The sequence below is a fragment of the Diceros bicornis genome, chromosome 24 (assembly GCF_020826845.1).
Source record: "Diceros bicornis minor isolate mBicDic1 chromosome 24, mDicBic1.mat.cur, whole genome shotgun sequence".
NCBI lineage: Eukaryota > Metazoa > Chordata > Mammalia > Perissodactyla > Rhinocerotidae > Diceros > Diceros bicornis.
In genome coordinates this window covers 16,081,887-16,103,816 of record NC_080763.1, presented here as the reverse complement: position 1 = coordinate 16,103,816, position 21,930 = coordinate 16,081,887, and the positions used below count along the sequence as shown (strand labels likewise).

At 46.5% G+C, this 21,930-nt stretch overlaps 1 protein-coding gene across 1 annotated transcript; it reads left to right on the top strand.

Annotated features, from left to right (window-relative positions):
* The first annotated feature begins 473 nt into the window (after positions 1–473).
* On the top strand, positions 474–20,272 carry PLEK2 (pleckstrin 2). Its single transcript, XM_058567159.1, has 9 exons — positions 474–997; positions 10,538–10,702; positions 13,846–14,027; positions 15,233–15,324; positions 15,622–15,809; positions 16,022–16,123; positions 17,610–17,693; positions 18,929–19,007; positions 19,747–20,272. The coding sequence occupies exons 1-9, from the start codon at positions 956–958 to the stop codon at positions 19,872–19,874; spliced, it is 1,062 nt and encodes a 353-aa protein (XP_058423142.1). The 5' UTR covers positions 474–955; the 3' UTR covers positions 19,875–20,272.
* The last annotated feature ends 1,658 nt before the right edge of the window (positions 20,273–21,930 follow it).

Here is a 21,930-nt window from a genome sequence, read left to right as displayed (position 1 = left end):
TCCTAATGGGGCCTTTCACATTGCAGTGCAAACAATGAGTAAGCTGTGTCCTAAAGATTACTGGACAGGACCGGTATTACTGTGTTTCCTTTTGTTTCAGGTTCCACATGGCCTGGTAGGACATTGTTGATCCTGTCGTCATTTAAAATTTTGATATTTTGTTCATCATGGATTTTTTTGCATTAATTTTGATTTTTTAAAAATATTGCATTAAAATATTATTTATCTAGATTACTGAGTTCTTTGGCATTCCCTTAATTGCCCCTAATGATGGAATCTTCAGCTCTAGCTTTTTTGGGGGGAGGGGGTATACTGGGGGCAGAGGGCTTCCTGCTTCCTTGAACTTGTGAGCTTCTTGCTAATGGGAACTTTTCTCTGCCCCCACCAGAGGCCAGGATAAATTCCTAGCCTGGTTCCACCCCTCAGCTCTCTCACCTCTATTTCCGTTGAGCCCGGGGATGACTCCAAATCCTAGAAATCCTTTCAGTTCAGTTTAATTCCATAATTACTCAAGGGCAATATACGAAGCGCCAGGCAGGCACCTGGTTAAGGCTGGGGGCGGAGGAAGAGGGGCAGAGACCGCCACGGTGAGAGGCGCGGGGCGCGCTGGAGCACCTGGAGGGGGCAGCCCGCCCAGTCAGGGAGAGCAGGGGCGGGGACGGCTCCAGGGGCGACACAGGGCGCGCAGGTCTCAAAGAGGTGGCTGACCCTGTACCCTGAGGACCAACCACGGACCCTAAGGCACCTGCGGGGGGAAAGCAGGTCAGAAATCCCGACCCGGTCTGGCTTCCTGCCCGGGCGGCCCGCGGCCCCGGGCTCTGGACGCGGGCCAGGGAGGCGGCGCCGGCGGGTCGGAGGCGCTTCCCGGGCGCAGCGGGCGCGGAGGAGCGCGCGGGACGGCGGCGCGGGGACCGCGCACCTGGAGGGCCCGCAGGCCTCGCGTGCAGGCGGCGACATGGAGGACGGCGTGCTCAAGGAGGGCTTCCTCGTCAAGAGGGTGAGCGTCTCCGGCCACTGCCCAGGCGGCCCGCGGCGGGCGCGACTCACCTGAGCCGGGTCCCCGTCCCCAGCCCGCGGCGGGAGCGGGCGGCGGGGCGCTGCCGGGCCGGGCTCACGTCCGCGCGGAGAGCCGGGGGCGGGGGTTGGAGGCCAGCCTTAGATGGAAAAGAGGCGCCAGGGCATAGGCAAGGAGGAGAATCCCGCTTGGCTAGGGCACGCGGGGTGCGGGTGGCGGCTACCGAGGCGAAAAGCTTAATTAAAACAGCGTATTACAATATGAGGAGTATAGCATTTAAATATGATGTACTGAAACAACGTAAGTGTGCTCTGTAGTTCGCAGCGCACGTCCGTGTAATGCATCCTCTCCTCGGTAACCCCTGAGTGAGGAGGAAGCCTATGGTTCTTCAGCACTTACTGTGCACCGGTCTTGAATTCTCCTACAGTCCCACAGGGCGGTAGTACCACATTACCCCCCTTTCTCCAAGGGGAAAACAAAGCTCAAGGAGATTAAACCGCTTGCTCAGGATCTGAGAGCTAGTGGGTGATGGAGCAGGATCAAACCTGCTCAGGTTGACTCCAGGCCTTTTCCCGTCCACGGCAGGGTGGGTATCGTTATCAATCTATTACAGATGAGGACACTGAGGGTTGGAAAGATGAAATAGCTTGCCCAGAGCCCCAGGGGACAGCTAGGACTAGAACCTCCATCCTCAGTCCTTCTCATCACCCCACGTGGCCTTTCCCATTGCAAGCAGGAGTCCAGAGGAAAATGGGACACAGGATCAAGGTAGAAAATGAACCAAAGAGCAGTTGCAAGAGGAAGTTCGATATTTTAAAGTTCTTTTAAATTTCAGCAGTGATGTTCACACTAAACATTTATGCTAACAATAGCAGAGCGCACAGACATATAGATCTGGGGATGGGCCTTTGGGAGGGGGATGGATGAAGAGGGATGAAGGTGCTCTCCTTCCGGTTACCTCCCCTGGCGGCCAGATCAGCCCTGAAGTCTCGAGTGGCTTTCAGGTCCACAGGTAATGTAGTTGTGTTATGTTACACATTATTTGATATAGGAGGGCGGATGTGTTGTTTGCTCAAAACTGTAAACAGGAAAAGTGGTAAGAGGCTGATGCCGGATCAAGGGTCAGACTGGAAACAAGCAGGTACAGAATTCCACGCCCGCTTCGTGCCACTGCCATTAAAGCGATAGGCCGGTCCCTTGTGGTTTGTGGAGGTGGCTGCACCTCAGAGAGACAAACTATGGGGAATTTCTGTGGTCTCCTGCTGTCCTGCAGCTTGGACCGTGAGAGGGAGAGTGTGAGTTGGGCAGGGGGTTTTGGTGGGCACTGTTGATTGCCAGGATAGCTGGGCACTGACAGGGGCCTATGGAGGACAAATCCCCTCAGATGGGCCCTTGTGGGCCTCCCCCTGTTTCCAGGGGTTACCTTACATGATTCCCCACCACCACATGGTGTCAGAGGAGGGCTAGAAAAGGAAGGAGGGAAGGAAGGATGTGAGTTCTCTTTTGGGCTGGCCACCCAGTCCTGGGTGTCCAGAGTGCAGAGAAGTGAGGACAGTCAACAGGTCTGGCCCCAAAAGCCCACAGAAGGGGCTTGGCTGAAATACCTAAAGCTCATTCCAGCCAAACCCAAAGAATGGCATTTGGAGCCTGACCCTGGGGCAAGCGGAAGACACACCCTTTCCTGCAAGGAGAGGGATGTGGCCCCTGCCCCTGCCAACAGTTCCCGCCTGCTCATCAATCTCAATGTTTTCTCTCCCCCATATCCCCTTTCCTCCTTGGTGGCAGCAGCAGCCCGTGTCCACTGGAGAAGTTGCAGGGCTGCGGCCATGGGATTCCATAGATTAGGAGGGTTTACAGCCCAGAGGCGGGGCAGGGCCTGCGCTGGAAGCCAGAGTACAGAACAGTCGTCACTGGTGAGGGTGAAGCGGGAGGCAGGCAGGGGCATGATGCATTTGGCTCTTAATCCCGCCCAGACACGAAAGAAGCAAAGCTCCAGGCAAAACACAGGGCGCTCCCTTGGCCTGGCTTTAAAGGAGGGTGAGGAGGGAGGAAGCTGGGATCAGTGTGGGGAGGACTGCTTCTCCATTTTTTTTTAACTTTAATTATTTTATTGAGGTCATATTGGCTTATAACATTGTATAGTTTCAGGTGTACATTATTATATATCAGTTTCTGTATAGACTGCATCATGGTCACTACCAGTGGTCTAGTTTTTATCCGTCACCATACATATGTGCCCCTTTACCCCTTATGCCCACCCCCCGACACACCCCCTTCCCTTCTGGTAACCACTAATCTGTTCACCGAATCCATGTGTTTTTTTATCTTCCACATATGAGTGAAATCATACAGTGTTTGTCTTTCTCTGTCTGGCTTGTTCCACTTAACATAATACCCTCAAGGTCCATCCATGTTGTTGCAAATAGGACATTTTTGTCTTTTTTATGGCTGAGTAGTATTCCATTGAGTATATATACCATGTCTTCTTTATCCATTCATCTGTTGATGGGCACTTGGGTTACTTCCACTTCTTGGCTATTGTGAATAATGCTGCAATGAACATAGGGGTCCATAAATCTCTTTGAATTGTTGATTTCATGTTCTTTGGATAAATACCCAGTAGTGAGATAGCTGGATCATGTGGTATTTCTATTTTTAATTTTTTGAGAAGTCTCCATACTGTTTTCCACAGTGGCTGCACCAGTTTGCATTCCCACCAGCATGAGGGTTCTCTTCTCCACATCCTCTCCAACATTCGTTATTTTTTGTCTTGTTAATTATAGCCATTCTGACGGGTGTGAGGTGATATCTCATTGTAGTTTTGATTTGTGTTTCCCTGATAATTAGTGATGTTGAACATCTTTTCATGTGCCTGTTGGCCATCTGTGTATCTTCTTTGGAAAAATGCCTGCTCATATCCTCTGCCCATTTTTTGATTGGGTTGTTCATTTTTTTGTTGTTGAGTTGTATGAGTTCTTTATATATTTCAGAAATTAACCCTTTGTCAGTTGTGTGATTTGCAAATATTTTCTCCCAGTCGGTGGGTTGTCTTTTTGTTTTATTCGTGGTTTTCTTTGCCTTGCAGAAACTTTTTAGTCTGCTGTAGACCCACTTGTTTATTTTTTCCTGTGTTTCCCTTGCCTGAGTAGACATGGTATTCGAAAAGATACCACTAAGACCGATGGCAAAGAGCGTACTGCCTATGTTTTCTTCTAGGAGTTTTATGGTTTCAGGTCTTACATTCAAGTCTTTAACCCATTTTGAGTTAATTTTTGTGTATGGCATATTATTGCTTTTCCTTTAAGAAGAGGCTGAGACACTTCAGGCATTGCTGCCCTGCTCATACCACTCATACCTTGAACGGCACTCTTAGAAAATGACATTGCAATGTTAACACACTTTGGCCTAGAAATTTCATTTGTAGGACTCTATCCCAAGGAAATACCATAAAAGCTTTATGGACCGAATGTTATCTATGTAGTGAAAAAACTGGACGCTACCTATATATATGTCCCTCCAAATAAACAAATGATTAAGTAAATTATGGTTATGCAGATGTTACAAATGTTTATAATGTTATAACCCAAGGAGTAAAAATATAAGAGGTATGAGTAAAGAAAAAAATATGCAGACTAGAAGGAGTTCTGGAGGCTAGAAGTCTGAAATCAAGGTGTTGGCAGGGCCATGCTCCTTCCGAAACCTACAGGGGAGACTCCTTCCTTGCCTCTTCTAGCCTCTGGTATTTGCAGGCAATCCTTGCTGTTCCTTGTTTTGTAGATGCATCACTCCAATCTCTGCCTCCATCACATGACCGTCTTCTCCCTGTGTGTCTCTTAGTGTCCAAATTTTCCTCTTTGTATAAGGACACCAGTCATCTTGGATTAGGGTGGCCCTAATCCAATAAGACTTCATCTTAACTGATTGTATCTGCCAAGACCCTATTTCCAAGTAAAATCACATTCACAGGTATCGGGGGTTAGAACTTCAACATACCTTTTGGGGGACACATTTCAACCCATAACAGGTACCGTCTCTGCTCGTTCAAGGTTGTAGGGCCTTGGGCAAGACCTTTTTGGGCCTCAGTGTCCTCATCTTTAGAGTTAGGGAGTAGAATAGGCTTTTTCAAAGGGTCTCTCCAGCTGTCACATTCTGTGCCTCTTAAGCCCAGCCCTAGGGTTGCCATCCCAGCTTATGGACCCTTCTCCTTCTCCCTAAAGGGGCTCTAGGAACTCAGAGCCGCTCACAGTCCAGCTGGCCTCTGGCCCCAGCAAGCCACTTACAGGCAAGGAACCTGGAGAGGGAGGCCTGGGTTCTTTTTCAGCTTGTACCGCTGTGTTTTTGGCCTCTGACCCCCTTTGCCTGGTGACTTTGGACCAGTCCCTTGTGCCCTTGAGCCTGGCGTGGCTTCTCTGTAGAGCGGGGATCATGGTGCTCTCCTTCCCGTTTTGTGGATTACTGCAGCAGCCTGCAACTGAGCTCATCCCTCAGTCTGACCCGCTTCCTTCAGCTGTTCTGCCACAGTGTGGTCAGGGTGATCTTTTTCACAGGAGAACCTAAGCTGTCATTCTTCTCCTTAAAAGTCTTCAAAGTTTCCCCTCTGGCCACAATATAAAGATCAAAATCAACAACATGGATCCTGAAGCCAAAAGGGCCCGCATCACTTCCCCCATCCCTTCCCGCAGGCCTCTGAGCCCAAGCTGTATAGAACTATTCAGGGCCAGCCCGGTGGCTTAGCGGTTAAGTGCGCGTGCTCCGCTACTGGCGGCCCGGGTTCCGATCCTGGGCGCGCACCGACGCACCGCTTCTCCGGCCATGCTGAGGCTGCGTCCCACATACATGTGCAACTATGACATACAACTATCTACTGGGGCTTTGGGGAGAAAAAAAAGGAGGAGGATTGGCAATAGATGTTAGCTCAGAGCCGTTCCTCAGCAAAAAGAGGAGGATTAGCATGGATGTTAGCTCAGGGCTGATCTTCCTCACAAAAAAAACAAAAACAAAAACGAAAAACAAAAAAGAACTATTCGGAGTTTCCCAAAAGCGGCGGCAGTTTTATGCTCTCCCTTCCCTGCCTTCCTGACCTGGCCAACTCCACACCACCTTCAAGACTCAGCCCCACTTTCAGCTCCTCAGGGAGCCTACCTAACTCCACTCCACCCTCTCCTAAGCTCTTCCTCCATCTGAGTTCCTCCTTGGCGTTCACATCATGCCCTATATCAGTTATCTATTGTTGTGTAACAATTACCCCAAAGCTTAACATCTTAAAACAGTGAACATTTATTATCTCACACAGTTTCTGAAGGTCACGTATCCAGGAACAGCTTAGCTGCAAGATTCTGGCTCCGAGTCTCTCATGAGGTTGCAGCTAGAATGTTACCCAGTCTGGCAGCTGCCTGAAGGCTTGACTGGCTGGAGGATCCACTTCCAGGCTCACTCACGTGGTGGCTGGAGACCTTAGTCACTCACCTCTCTATAGGGCCTGCTTACAATGTGGCAGCTAGCTTTTCCCAGATTGCATGATCAGGGAGAGAGACAGAACCCCCAAGCCTGAAGCCGCAGAGTCTTTTATAACCCAATGTCAGAAGTGACAAACCATCACTCTGCCATATTCTCTTGGTCACACAGACCAACGCTTACACAACGTGAGAAGAGACTACACAGGGTGTGAATACCAGAAGGTGGGGATCAAGGGGGACCCCACCAATCATCTGTCCTGGAATTTATCACGCTGAGTGGGGTTGTTGTCTGTCTCCCCCACTGTCTTGGGTCAGAATCTTGTTCTTTGTATCCCTGCTCCCAGCACAGGGCTTGGTACAGTAGTAATTAGTCATTGATTGTTGAATGAATAGATAAGTGAGTGAATTATTTCCCTAATCGCATCAGGATTTTTGTTTATTTGAATTTAAATTCATTTTCCATTATAAAAATAATACATGCATATTATTTAAAAAAAAACCTAGTAAACTACTCAAGTGTAAAAAATGAAAATTAAGTTTCCATTTTCATCACCTTGTATCCAATCTTAGTCCCTAGAGGTGACGACTATTAACATTTCTGGGGTATCCTTCCAGAAATTTTCTAAAATATCTACTAGAATTATTTTTAGGTATTGTATGAAGTAATGTAAGTAAAAGTGCTTTGCCCATGTCAAAGCCCACTGCCGCTGGGATTCCTGGAGGCTCAGACTGCTGGGTCTGACCTGAGGACTCCACCAGTGGCCTCTGCTACCATCAGGTAGGACTGGAATTCCTCCACTGCAGCCGCACTGGGCACCATATTGCTACATGGTTAGAATAGTTTGCATTTTTTTTTTACTATCATAAGCAATGATCCTCTAAGTGTCTCAATACATAAAAACTTTTGCACATTCTAGATTATTTACTTAGCACAGATCCCCAGAAGTGGAATTATCGGGTCAAGGAATTTGAACATTTTTATGAGGGTCACCAGCTGCTTCGAGTTTTCCACCTACATAGTAAATCCCTTTGCCATCAGTCAGGATTCTTAGTTGCTCATAACACATTCCACTTAAGTGAGTTTGAACAGAAGGGATTTCACGGAGAATAATAAATATTAAGTAACTCAAGAATATTTGGGACCTGGCTGGGATGCTATACCTCCAGGGACAATGCAGCCAGATGATAATACCCAACAGTACCACCAGACATTTGTAGTGCAAACGTCACTGCTGACGCCCTTTGCCCCTTGTCCCTGATAACTCGGGACTGGGTGTCAGAAGACCCTGTTCTTCCACTACCGTCCATGCCAAAAATTCCCGTTTCCCCATGTTTGGTTGCTGCCACACGTGCATCAGTGCCCCACGCGTGGGACTGGCAGCGACTTGGTCACCTACCTGTTCCCTTTGTGCCAGGGATTCTGGGGAAGGCAGCATTTTGTCCAGGAAAGCACAGTTTCTTTGTATTGGTTTGTTCTGCTCAACATCTGTTTGTTACACTTTTCTCCCTAACATTTCCAGTCTCCTTTCTCCTTTCTCTATTGTTTTAGTTTGCTAGGGCTGCCGTAACAAAACACCACCAACAGCGTGGCTTAAACAACAGAGATTTATTTTCTCACAGTGCTGGAGGCTGGAGTCCAAGATCAAGGTGTCAGCAGCGTTAGTTTCTTCTGAAGCCTCTCTCCTCCCTGTGCAGATCGCTACTTTCTTGCCGTCTGTTCCCGTGGTCTTTCCTCTCTGCATATGCATCCCTGATGTCTCTCTGTATATCCAAATTTCCTCTTCTTGTAAGGACCTCAGTCAGATTGGATTAGTGACCTCATTTAGCCTAATTGCCTCTTTAAAGGCCCTATCCCCAAATACAGTCACATTCTGAAGTAGTGGGGGGTTAGGGCTTCATCGTATAAATTTTTTGGAGGGGGGACATAATTCAGCCCAACACCTATGTTTTAAGGTTTAAGATTATTTTGTCCTCTCACCTTTTCCCCCTCACACCAGCCCCTAAACCATCAGCTTAGACTGCACTCTCCTGTCCCCACACAAGCCACACCCTGTGTGACAGCAGTTTACTGCTAATGCTACTCCAGGGACTCCTCAGTAGGGGGTCATCGGGAAAGGGGACCTGAGTCTGGGCCACGTGGAGAGCAGTAGAGAACCCCAATTACTGAGGAGTCAGAGCCAAATCTTTTTTGTTTCCTTAAACATGACTGCCCTTGTCAAGGAAAGCTGTCAGCTGTCACGTTACATGTGGATTCTAAGAACAGGATAGAGGGAAGAGACCAAAAATGTAAAAATCAGCCTGACTACATAAGTCTTCCTGTGTGAACAGCTTGATCACCATGTAGCATAATACTTAGACATATTAAGAAACTCTTGTCAGACTAGCTTTGTTACACGTTTTATTTAGTTGTCACAGTAAATTGCATTTGGGCACGGGCCAGGGCTCACACAGTGACTCCTACAGCTTCTGGTTCCCTGACAGCACTCAGTGCACGCTGAGCGTGGAGTAGAATCACAGCCCCTCAGAGGTGAGAACTGAAGGGCCTTTGAAATGAATAAGTGCTAGGTGAAGAAATGAGAGAATCGGGGAAATGGTCTCTGATTCAGTTAAACCGCACCCTTCTTGGTTAGAACCTAACCCTAATTGGGCTCTGCTCTGGGAAATACGCCAAGAAAGTTGCTGTATGCTAAACTCATTCCTTTCTGATTCCTCAGCAGACGTTCCCCCATCTGTTGGTCTGTTCTAGATGCAGGCTCTCTGCCTTCATCTGACTATCCTGTCCATTGGCGCTGAGAGCCACCTGAGAGTGCCCAAAACTCCCCTGCCTTTTAGGCCTGCCACACCTGGCCTGGGCGTTAGGGTCCTTACACTGGTAGACCATTTGAGGCGTCAACTTTACAAATTGCCCACATCCTTTGACTAGTAATATTCTTTCTAGGAATATATCCTAAGGAAAAAAATCAGAGAGGCAGATCAAAATTTATGTGCACGGATATTCAGTGCAGAATTGTTTATCATAGTGAAAATGAAACAACCTCAGTTACAAACAACAGGAGATTGACAGGCAAATGATGTATCCATCTAGGGATCATTAAAAAATATGTCTTAAAAAAGTTGAATGGTGTGAGAAGATGCTCAGAAAATCACAGAACAAAAACTAGAAGATAAAACTATATGTCATATGGTCCTGACTTTTTTACAAACTAGAAAGTAAAAACTGGAAGGAAATACAAAATGTTAACAATAGTTGTCTCCTAGTAGTAGGGTTTTCTCTTCTGTATAGTTTTCAGTTTCTTTCAAAGTTTATAACCAGAAAAAAGGCCAAATGGAAACTAGAAAGTCAATGCCAATGGTCTTTGTTCCATCAAAAGAGATGACAAAGAGATCCAGACAAAGATAATGCTTTCTTCATGAAAATGAAAGTAAAACATGTGATTCTGAACTGGATCCTTTGCTACTAAGGACATTATTGGGGCAATTGATGAAATTTGAATGTGGTTGTGGAATAGATGAAAATAATACATTAATATAAATTTCCTGATGTTGATGGTTATATTGTGGTTATGCTGGAAGGAGATACACAATAAAATATTCAGAAGTGATGGAGCATCATGTTAAAAGTTTACTCTTAAATGGTGATGTAAAAAAAGTTCTTTATTCTTCAACTTTTCTCTGAAATTATTTCAAAATAAAAAAAATGTTAGGCTAAAAAAAAAAAAGATAATACTGGGGCCAGCCCCATGGCATAGCGGTTAAGTGCATGCGCTCCGCTGCTGGCGGCCCGGGTTCGGATCTGGGTGTGCACCAAGGCACTGCTTGTCAGGCCGTGCTGTGGCGGCGTCCCGTATAAAGTGGAGGAAGATGGGCACGGATGTTAGCCCAGGGCCAGTCTTCCAGGGCTGATCTTGATCACACACTCACACACACACAAAAGATAATACTGTCCCCCTTGTTGGAGAGTTGATTCCACGGCACAGTGTGGCTGCCTGTGCTATGGGACACCTCTCCCTAACACAATGTTGTCCCCTTGGCCACCTCACAGCAGGGCTGTCCTGTCTGTCCTCAGGGTCACATTGTCCACAACTGGAAGGCGCGATGGTTCATCCTCCGGCAGAACACGCTGCTGTACTACAAGCTGGAGGGGGGTCGGAAAGTGACCCCTCCCAAGGGTCGGATCCTTCTGGATGGCTGTACCATCACCTGCCCCTGCCTGGAGTATGAAAACCGTCCAGTAAGTGAAGGCCCCTGCTTCTCATCTCCTCCCGCCCCGGACCCTCCCACCTCTGACCTCTTTAGTGAAGACGGGACGCAATGGGAGGAGCTGAATTATCAGCAAAAAACCTGGATTCAAATCCTGGCTGTACCATGTACCAGGTATGGGTCCTTGGGCAAGTAATTGAACCTCTCTGAGCCTTAGTTCCTCATCTATAAAATGGGATAAAATAATGACACCTGATTATCTCCTGTGGTTGTGATGAGGATCGTGAAGGTAATCGTCTGTCAAAACACTTTGTAGGCTAGGAGGTACTACACAAATGTGAGTAATTACTGCTGTTTTGGGGTTCAATATGATGGTTTTCATCCCCTGAGGGGTGCATGTTCCAAAAGTCAGGGACAGCTTCAACCCTACCATCAAAAACGTATCTGAATCAATCATTTGTTGAGGGCCCATTATATGCCAAGAAATTTGCTAGGCTTGGAGGAGTCAAGGAAGAAAATGGTAAGATCGCTTCTTCTTAAGTTAATTTTATTATCAAAGCAAGTGGTTAATTGAAAAACATTCGGAGTTCCAAATGATGGTACAAACATCATTAGCTAGAGAACGTTGTATTCCTGAAGAGGAGGAAGACATCCTTATAGGCTGTCTGGGTCAGGTGCAAGCTTTGAGAGGAATAGTGATTTGGGCAAAGATCTGAAAGAGGAGAGAGGCAGATGTTCTGGGCAGGGGGAAGGTCTTGAGTAAAAGTAAGATGAGAGATTGGGATAGATTTGGAGATGAGGACAGCCAGTATGGCCAAAGGGGAATGTTCACTGAGAGAGCAGTGGGAGATTGGCTAGGGCCAGATGGAGATAACGGGGAGCCGTTGAAGGTTTTGAGTGTGAGAATGGACTGATAAAAACTCTCTTAGGAAGACTAAAATGAGGAGCTAAGCTCGGTTCCTAATAAGATTACTAAGTCCATTATGAAGAGATCTTACAATTTTCTTCTTTCTTATCATGTTTTTCTTTTTTGATTCCTCCAGACCAGTTGACGAAACTTCTAAGTATAAGAAAATATTCATGATGGTCAATTCTGGGTGGTGGGTTTACTGGTGTTTGTTACGCTATGCTAACCTCTTTGCTCTTCTGTAGTTTTAAATTTTTCTCAAATAAAAAAACAAAACGAGCTATTAAAATAATCAGGCATGAAATAAGGCAAAAAGAAGGGCTAAACATGAGAAAACATTATTGAAGGAAACATTGATAGGATGTGCTTGACTGGATGTTGAGGGCAAAGGAGAGGGAGGCATTGAATGTCATTCCAGGCTAGGAGGCTGCGAAAATGAGATGTCATTCTAGAATTTCCACTAAAATCTGGAGGTGCCTCTGGTTAAAAAAAGTCAGGTGGGGGTAGCTTTCTGTTGGGGTGGGGGTGGGACTGCTGGAGAATGCTGAACCTGGTAGAAGATTGGGTCTTCATCTTCTTCCTTCTAGCATCCTAAAAATAGCAAACACCATGTCTAGGCACATAGTAGATGCTAGGTAAATGTTTGTTGAATAAATGCTGAACAAAGAAGAAATATTTACAGATAACTGAGAGGATTTTAAGAGGAAAACCTAGATTTTTAAGTGAATTTAAGACTCTAGCTCTCAATAAATTAAACCCTAGAGTTTGTAGGTTAGCTTGTTGACCTGATGCCCTTTAATAATCTTTAAGGATCAGTGGAGAGCAGAAGAGCTGGTAGAATGGGCTGGAGACAGGAAAACTTTGTTCAAAGTTTCAAAAAAGGAAACAAGTTAAATTTGCTAACTGGAGTTGTGAGCTTCATGTTAATTCTACATAAATTCTCAAACACATTGTCATCTGCCTGGTTCATGAGTACTTGAGCTGGAACAGGTCAAGAGGGGCCAGCAGGGTCACTAAGTTATAAAGTATATTATATATGTGTGTCTATATATTTTATTAAGGAAGCTATAAAAGAGTGTGTCTGGATTTCAGGTGGAATTTTATAGCCTCTCCTGAAATTCTTTCATTAAAATGGTGAACTGCAGACTGATGGTACAGGTATAGGAACTGGTTGAACTCGCCCTCCCACTGTGCGGATGAGTGAATCGGTGTTAACTTGGAGGAACAGCTTCAGGGTATTCGTTGGGACTGTGAGCCAGGCTTGTCTTATTCACCATTTTTGCTGTTCGTTTAGTTGAGGGATGCTGATTAGGTTTGCAAGCAAAGCAAGTTGGGAGCTAACACATCAGAAAACAGAATCAGAGTGAAATAGAATTCTTCTGTTTTCCAACAGAAGTGCCAGACCCAGTCTACTCAGATGACATTTAATAGGGTCAGCATGCAAAATCCTGCAATGGTCAAAAAAACCCTAAATGTACATTTAAAAGATGGAGGAGATGTGGCCTACATGAAAAAGACTCCCAGCTGACTTCGTGGAGTATGAGTCCACGGTGCCCTGTTGCTGCCCCCAGCTAATGTGGCCTCAGGGTTGTGTTGGCCCACACTGCCCTGCACCCCTCAGACCTTTCCTGGAGCAGCGTGTTCCATTCCATGGGTCATATTTTATGAGAGTATTGACCAACTGCAGAACATTTAGCAGAGTGTGACCCAGTTGAGGACTGTGTGAAAGACTTGGGGATGCTTAGACCCAAGAAAAGAGGGTCAAAAAGGGTATGAATAACAGTTCCTTCTTGGTAGGTGTTAATATCCTCATACCTGAAGCTCAGTGGGTTTCTTAATATACCCAAGCATCCATAGCTAAGTGGCAGAGTTGGGATTTGCATCCAGATTAGTCTGACTTGAAAGCCCGTGCGTTTCCCGCTTCAGCACAGGGGCTGTCATAGGAAGTGAGATTAATCTATGTAGTTCTAGAAGGCAGAATCAGAAGCAGGGAGGCAAAGTACCCGGGAAGCAGTCCCAATGCTAAGTAGTCTGTCCAAAAGGGAAAGGCTGCCTTTTGAGGCCGTGAGCTCCCTTCACCGGAGGTGTACCATTGTATCTTTCAAGACCACCTGCTGGGCTGTGGTGGAGGGGTCTGGCGTTCGGCAGTCACTGGACCACATGGTTTCCTGGGTTCGCTGCGGCCCCATCATTTTTGCTGCCCAGCCAGCGTCCTCTTGCCTGCTCGGCCTCTGAGTGCTGGTCTGACTGGCTGTCTCTTCCCACAGCTCCTCATTAAGCTGAAGACTCGAACATCCACAGAGTACTTCCTGGAGGCCTGTTCTCGAGAGGAAAGGGATGCCTGGGCCTTTGAGATAACAGGGGCTATTCACGCTGGGCAGCCAGGGAAGGTCCAGCAACTCCACATATTGAAAAACTCCTTCAAGCTGCCCCCTCACATCAGCCTGCAGTGAGTGCCTGGCCTCCCACCCCTCACCCTCTCTGGCTTTGCTGCAGCCTCTTCTGTCTGTGCACAGTGGGGAGAGGGGGCTCTGTTGTTGCTACACAGGCTTGACTGGTACCGCCATTGTGCTTCAGGGCCTTCCGCCGTCACTGTCCTCTTTATATCATTTTCTCTGCCTGAGAATGGCCCCACCTACCCGCCCTACTCCTCTGTAACCTCTTGGGGCCTCAGCTACTTTTGCCCACCTCAGTGTCTTGCAACCCTTCCTCCAGTTTCTGCCAGGGTGTCCAGGGCTGTGTCACAGCTTCCCAGGAATCTCCACTTACCAAGTCATTGGTCTTGCTTGCAGCCTGATGGCAAGAATGATATGTTCTGGTAGCAGTTGCGTTCTTGCTCTGTGGGGTTCCTCATTCATTCAAGAAACAGTTACTGAGTGCCTACTGCATGCCATACACTGCACCAGATACTCAGGAGGTGCAAAAGGGAATTAACATTGTCTCATCTCAGGGGCTTTCCAGACCAAGTACATAAATAGGAAATGAGAAAAGATCTTCCATTGGTGGCAGGAATCGTCCCACAGAACAGAAGGAAAGCAGGTCAGTGGTGGAGGTGATACTGTAGAGTAGGGATGTAGGATAGGAGTTCCCGTGGAAACTGTTACAACAGCCCATCTACGATGCACCCCCTAACCTCCCAGGCAGCAGAACTGGTATACCTGTCAAAGATGCAGTATGAGTCCATTCCTGGGCTCACAAAAAACTCCAAACCAGGCCCTGAAATCTTGATTGTGCATCTAGGGCACTGCTAAACCACGGTGAGGACAGGGAGGTGCAGCAGCAGATAAGAGTGGGTTCAAGTGATGGGTGACTTTGAGAAGTAGCTGGAGGAGTTTGGACTTAATGCAGTAGATCATAGAGAATCATTATTGTACATTCTTTTGTTTGTAAATTAAAAGTCACAGCTTTTTAGTTTTACTACAAAAGTAATGCCTGTCTAGTATAGAAATATTAGAACATTTATGAGCAAGAAGAAAAGAAACGTCCTAAACCCCTACCTCTCAAATTCTGATGCATAGCGGAATACCCCTCTCTTTGTGACGTGTATCCTACCATTTGCCACTTGCTTTGTACCCTTAGCAGCGACTCTTGGACCCACCCTCATACTTGTCAGTGTGATGAGGGTCCCCTCTCCTTTGCCTTCCTTCTGTGTAGTCGTATCATAGACAAGATGCGCGACAGCAGCAGCGGAATCCGGTCAAGCCCCAACATGGAGCAGGGAAGCACCTACAAAAAGAGCTTCATAGGTGAGCCTCCGCCCTCGGGGGCCGGGCCAGGCAGTGGAAACCTGGGGCATGGTGATCCGGGACTCAGCTGTGCTTGACCAGCCCGTGTCGAGGCTAGGGCTGCCTGCTGGCCAATGGGCTGGCCTGAGATGGCTACATGTACGTGCAGCCACGGCCCTGTGTAGCAGATATGCCCTTCAGTCTGCTCGTGGGTAGAGCCTTAAGGCTTCCCAGGAGGTCAAGGTCAATGAGGTCACAGCTGGAGGAGGGTGGTGTGTAGCCTGTTGTCTGACTGGTGCTGCCCTTGCCCTGATGCAGGCTCCTCCCTGGTGGACTGGCTCATCTCCAACAGCTTTGCTGCCAACCGTCTGGAGGCCGTGACCCTGGCCTCCATGCTCATGGAGGAGAACTTCCTTAGGCCGGTAGGCACCCGAAGCGTGGGAGCCATTCGCTCTGGGGATCTGGCCGAGCAGTTCCTGGATGACTCCACGGCCCTGTACACTTTTGTAAGTTGGGGAGTGGGTTCCTCTTGCCACCGGGGCAGAGGGAAGGAGGAGGCAACAGAGTGGGAGCCAGAGGGCCACAGTCATGGGTGAGAGGCCTAGGGTTGGGGGAGTGGGGTTTCTCTATTGAGGAATTTTCTTTCCCCTATGGTAGCCCCGTAGCTTGGAACTGGGACTTTTCTGTAACAGAGACCTTGCTCTCTCCTTCCCACTAGGCTGAGAGCTACAAGAAGGAGATAAGCCCCAAGGAAGAAATCAGTCTCAGCACCATGGAGCTTAGTGGCACAGTGGTAAAACAAGGCTATCTGGCCAAGCAGGTATGGCTGCCCAGCAGCAGGAAGGAGACGGACAGTTCTCAGGCCTGGGGGAGGCAGAAATGCCCCCAAAGTGGAGGAAGGCCGAGACTGCTAGAGGGCACTGATTATCAGCAGATTCTGCTAAAGCGGGAGCCCAGCGGCAGCTGCAGGGAGCAAGTCAGGGTGCACGCACATGCCCACTTGTGCACACACGAGTCCCAGACACACGGGTGTTCAGGGAAAAGGTGCACACTAGTAATTATCACCACATTAAAAACAACACCTACGTCACTGCCCAGTTCACATATTTGTCTGGAGGGGTATTGCCAGCTGGGTTGGTGTTTGGCATTTGCTGGCCTTCTGCTCCCTGAGGTTTCCTGGGGTCTCTGCCTTCTTTTATGGGACACTGCATGCCCTCTTGATACACTTTCCGAACAAAAAATAAATATTTTCTCCACCTACTTCAGTAGGTTGAAGATGAATTTCCGCAGTGTAGTTTCAGTGTTTAAAAACTGACTGTGGCCACCACTCCTAACTGTGTTTGGGAGGCAGCCATGTCACAGTCACACCTGCAGCATTTCTACCTGTGCCTAATAGAAAGGCTGTTCTGTGAACAAGATCACTGAGTCCCAGAACATGAAGACTGAAGCGGACCTTCTGCACACCCCTTGTGTTTGTGCGCGTCTCACACCCTCTGTGAATGTGCGTCTGTACAATGGACACTGCTCAGCACCATTCCTGTTGTTACTGGGAGCATGTGCTGTCATTGTCACCTGCCTTTTGCATATCAAGATCCCCATCTGCTGTTAGGTTATTCACCATCCACACAAATGTCTGCCTATCCCAAGGGCCCTGCTTCTGCTGGGCCTGCCTGGTGTCTGGTGAGGGGTGGTGGTGAGGCCCTGGAAGAGCTGGAGGGGATGTGGAAGGGACTCTGGGCTGTTCCAGACTAGAGGGCTCAGGAAGCTTTGTGATCTAGGGGGTGGAACCAAAGAGAGTCATGTCACTATCTTACACATTTAGACTTTAACATATAATCGATCATTTGTTACTCTTTTTCTGATGCAGAATGTTAAAGTCGTTTTTACTGTATTTGTATGCACATGTATATGTAGATGTAGGTTTGTTTTTGGATTAAGTTGACACTTAAAAAGTTGGTGCCCTTGGGTTCAAGTTTGCCTGTGAGCCCTCAGTCCAGTTGACACCTGCTGCCTCCCTGTCCTCCTTGTGCCCTGAGTGGTGTCCAGGTAATGCTCCCCCTTTCCTTCAGCGCTGACCCTCGTTGGCTCTGTCAACTCAACTAAATATGACAGTGTTTTTGCTAAAGTGTCACTGAGCGCTGGGAAGTCCGTGACACATCACTGCAGTCCTTGGTCTCTGGCAGTGTCTTTTTCAGACATAGTCCTATTGGAGCAGGCTGGCTTGGAGTTTTGGCATTAGATGCATGGAAGTGGGAGGAATTTCTCAGAGCTGTTACCAATGAGCCTTGAACCTTTCTTTGCCTCAGGGGCACAAGAGGAAAAACTGGAAGGTGCGGCGCTTTGTTCTGAGGAAGGACCCGGCTTTCCTGCATTACTACGACCCTTCCAAAGTGAGTGCCCCGTGCTCACTTGGTACCATGTGCCATGCTTGCAGACACTTCTCTCCGAGCATAGCAGGCAGCTGGCTCTACTTCCTTCCCTTCTCTCAGCATCCCTACTGTGACTTCTGCTGCACTATGTCTTTCCTTCCTCAATCCAAGCTACTGCTAGCAGTCTGATCACTCTTTTCTTTCATCGCATCTCAGTGGTTTTTTTGTTGCCCCGCCCCCACTTCCTATGGGAGAGGATCTGCATTATTTTCAGAGGAAAAGCATCTTTTAGTTTCTCCAAAGCTTACTGTGTGGCTAGGGAGGGTGAGGTAGGCTGATAAAGGGACTCCTAACTGGTGATTCCCAGCCTCTTCTTCCCTTTCTGTCCAAAGAGCCCATGAAGTCTGCCCCCTCAATCTCTTGTCCTCACTGATGTTTTGAAAAGTTTCTCTCTTTTTTTTTTTTGTGAGGAAGATCAGCCCTGAGCTAACATCTGCCAATCCTCCTCTTTTTGCTGAGGAAGACTGGCCCTGGGCTAATATCTGTGCCCATCTTCCTCCACTTTATATGGGACGCCGCCACGGCATGGCCTGACAACCGGTGCGTTGGTGCACGCCTGGGCCGCCAGCAGCGAAATGCGTGCACTTTACTGCTATGCCATGGGGCCAGCCCCTTGAAAAGTTTCTTTTACCATCTAATATTTAAGCTATAATTTACTAATTTCCCGCTTTTTTTCTAATTGATCAAAGAATTGCTATTCTGAGTTTCAGACAATAAGTATTATTGCATGATGACTTGATCTAATTCCAGTCTAAAGAAAAGAAAAATGCCCTTGTAGTCGGCCTGGTCAGCCTTGTCTTGGCAGATATATGATTTTCATTCATTTTTTGAAATAGTGAAGAGTGGGAGGTTCCTCCCTCACTGAGCTTCAGTCAGGAACCCACTCCCTACACCAAGAGTGGGTGAAGGAGTGTGAGGAGCCCCCTGGGACCCCGCCAGACCACAGGGAGGGCCGAAAGCCAGGGAGGGGTGTGGCACTGCTGCTGCTGGCTGTGAAATGGAGCCCAGACTTCCTTACTGGTGCATATAACTTGGCCGCATGATGTCCAAGTTCTGCCTCATCTTCTACTGCAGACTACTCTCCACTCTCGCTGACTTCTTTAGTTGGCCTGACTGAGGGTGGTTATAGGCGAGGGTGCACTTCTTCCCTTTTGTGCATCCACACGATTCCTAATCAGGTCTCCTATCCTCTGCAGGAAGAGAACCGGCCAGTGGGTGGGTTTTCTCTCCGTGGTTCACTGGTGTCTGCTCTGGAGGATAATGGCATTCCCGCTGGTAAGGTGCAACTTCATCCCGGCTTGAAGATCTCAGGGCCTCCCTCCCACCCTCTCAATAATGCTCTGCTGATGAAGGACTGAGCTATGGGAGCTGAGTAGGGCTTTCTCAATGAGACCATGAATGGTATGAGTTTTGAAGCCAATTTCAGAATTAGAGAAAGGGTATGTGGGGTGTTCTTAGTGTTTTAACAATACAACTAAATAATCCTTGTCTTTAATATTCTTTCCCCTCAGTTTCTGTGCTCACTGGCCCGTAAGCTTTCATCTAAGAATAATAGCTTACACAATGCTTAAGGGTTAACAACACATTTAATATCTATTATCACACTAATTTCACAATAGCTAGCTAATATAGGAAGATAGTATTATTCCCATTTTATGGATGTGGAAATTGAGGTTCAAAGAAGTTAAACAATTTAGTGAAATCTGTGCCTGCTTTTAACATAAACATATTGGATTCTTTGATGTGAATGAAATTGTAGATCTATGGTTAGCATAAGGGGTTGGCCAAGAGTGTCCAGCACACCACTGGCAGGCCGGAAGGCACAGGCGAGGGAGAGGGAATGGAAGAGAGGAAAAGAGGAAAGCACGCATGTGGTGAGATTCGCTAACCATATACATTTGTGTTTAAGAAATACTTCATTATATGTAGTTTTGTCTGTGTCTCAGTTGACTTTCAGCCGTTTCCAGCTGAAAGCAGACATACATATTCACTCAATGATATTTTTTCTGCCTAGGAGTTAAAGGGAATGTCCAGGGAAATCTCTTCAAAGTGATTACTAAGGATGACATACACTATTACATCCAGGCCAGCAGCAAGACTGAGCGAGCTGAGTGGATTGAAGCTATCAAAAAGCTAACGTGACCAAGACCTGAGGAAACGGGACCAGGATTCCTCCCTCTTACAGGATACAGACAGGATCTCCTGGAGAATGGGAATGTGTTAAGACTTTTAACTTCTTTGTATATTTTGTACTGCTTTGGAGTGAGACTTGTGAAGAGTTCCTTAGATTATAATCAGCAGTGGTGCTATTTCCTTCCCCTGGAAATGCTAGAACAGCCATTAGGCGTCAGCATCTTGACTTTGGCCCAACATCACAGCCAGCCCTTCCTTGGGCACGGAAGTAGTTTCCCTTGTTGTAACATTAACTGGACATGTGGTAACAAAATAAAACGCTAGTCTCGTGGCAGCTCTCTCTGAAATGCTGTCAACAATTAACTCCTTCTTTGGAATTAATAAAAATTGACATGTTTCTATTAGAATTCCTGTGCAAAGCTGTATAGTTTTCAAAGGTTTCTCATGCTTGAGGCTACACGAATTATTATGCAAGCTGACTATGAAAACATCTCAAGTGATCTCTGTCACTAAGACATGCTTCATCTTAAAGTGAGGATGGTGGCAAAATTTTGGTTAACATTCAGAGGATATTGTTTTGCTTTGAAAAATGTCTGCATAAGTATTATACATTGCAAAGAAATCATGGACTCGGAAAGATTAGTCACACACATAAAAAAAGGTAAAATTACAGCTTTTCTAAGAAAAACGTCATTTAGAAAGAGATGCAGAGCAGGAGCTGCTGGAGGACAGGAGCAGGAACTCTCTAAAGGACAGAGACAGATGTAAACAGCAAAAGAATTAAGGCATGAAATTTTGGTTTTAAAGTGAACATTAACTGAGACAAATAGGTACCAAGAAGCTTCACCAGTTAGGAGGTTAATCTGAAGTAGTGAAAAGTCTGTATCATACAATATCTTTAAAAATATTTTTATTACTTTCAAGTTTATACAGTAATCTGGCACAAGCTACTGCCAGCATTCTTGCCAAGTACAAGTGCTTAGACTTCCTTTAATGAATAGATAAAGATAGGTAACTTACATTTAAGGGGAGTAGATACTTCCAAAGTGCTTAAGTAAAAATTTGTCCTCTTAAATAGTTTGAACTGTCTCCTCTTCATCTTGTCTGGAATACCTGCCCTGAATGGTCAGGTATTCCAAGCTAATGAGGTTTTACTTTATCCTTACATGGTAAGAGACTGCCTTTTAAAGCACCATTTTCCATTTGGCATTTCCCCAAGGTCTACTGTCCCTGGAATTCGTTTCGTTATTGCTTTTAAAATCATCAACAGGTGTTTACTTGAATTCAACTGCATTTGGTTTGATGGCTTCTTGACTCCAAATTGGCACAACTCCACCCCACTCTGGATAGGAGCTATCAGAATCTTCATGCCTTGGAAAGTAATAACCATCACATTGCGGCAAATCAGGGAACAACTCTCACCAACATACCAGCACTTGAATTTTTAAAAATCCATTTTAATTGTTCTTGATGTAAAAGTAGCTAGGTTAAGAATGGCTGAAAGTATGGCAGCTGAGTAATAACTGTACTGCTTAGCATGACGTAGTGCTTAGCATGTTTCTGTAGGTTCCTACTCAATATTCAAACATTATCCACCTAAGTACTGGTTTGTCCTGTTTTGCTATAAAACATGAAAAACAGTTTGTTCCTATTTTTTCTTGGCCATTTTTGATTTTCAATTAATTTATGCATAAATGAGAACTAAACTATTGCTAATTTTCAGTTATATGAGTTGATACCCACTTGACCTCAATCAAAGGCAGAATGGGGAACAGATGAAATTAATTTTTAATGAAGAGGCTTTTTGGGGAAAGATCCAAGATTTGGATAAGCTGGTAAACTGTCTTCGTCAACCTGTCCCTCAAGTTATTTGGAGCTGAGTGTGTTTCTTGTCCCCATATTTGAAAGTGATATTTTTAGATCAGCAGGGTGTATACTTTAAGTTCAGTTTTCTCCTTCATGGTATCAGTGAGGTATTAATCTTTTCTCTGGCAAGGGTCATAAATTTGTAAAAAAGTGTTATGGAATTAAGCAAAAGGCCTGCATGGCATAAAATCACTCACCA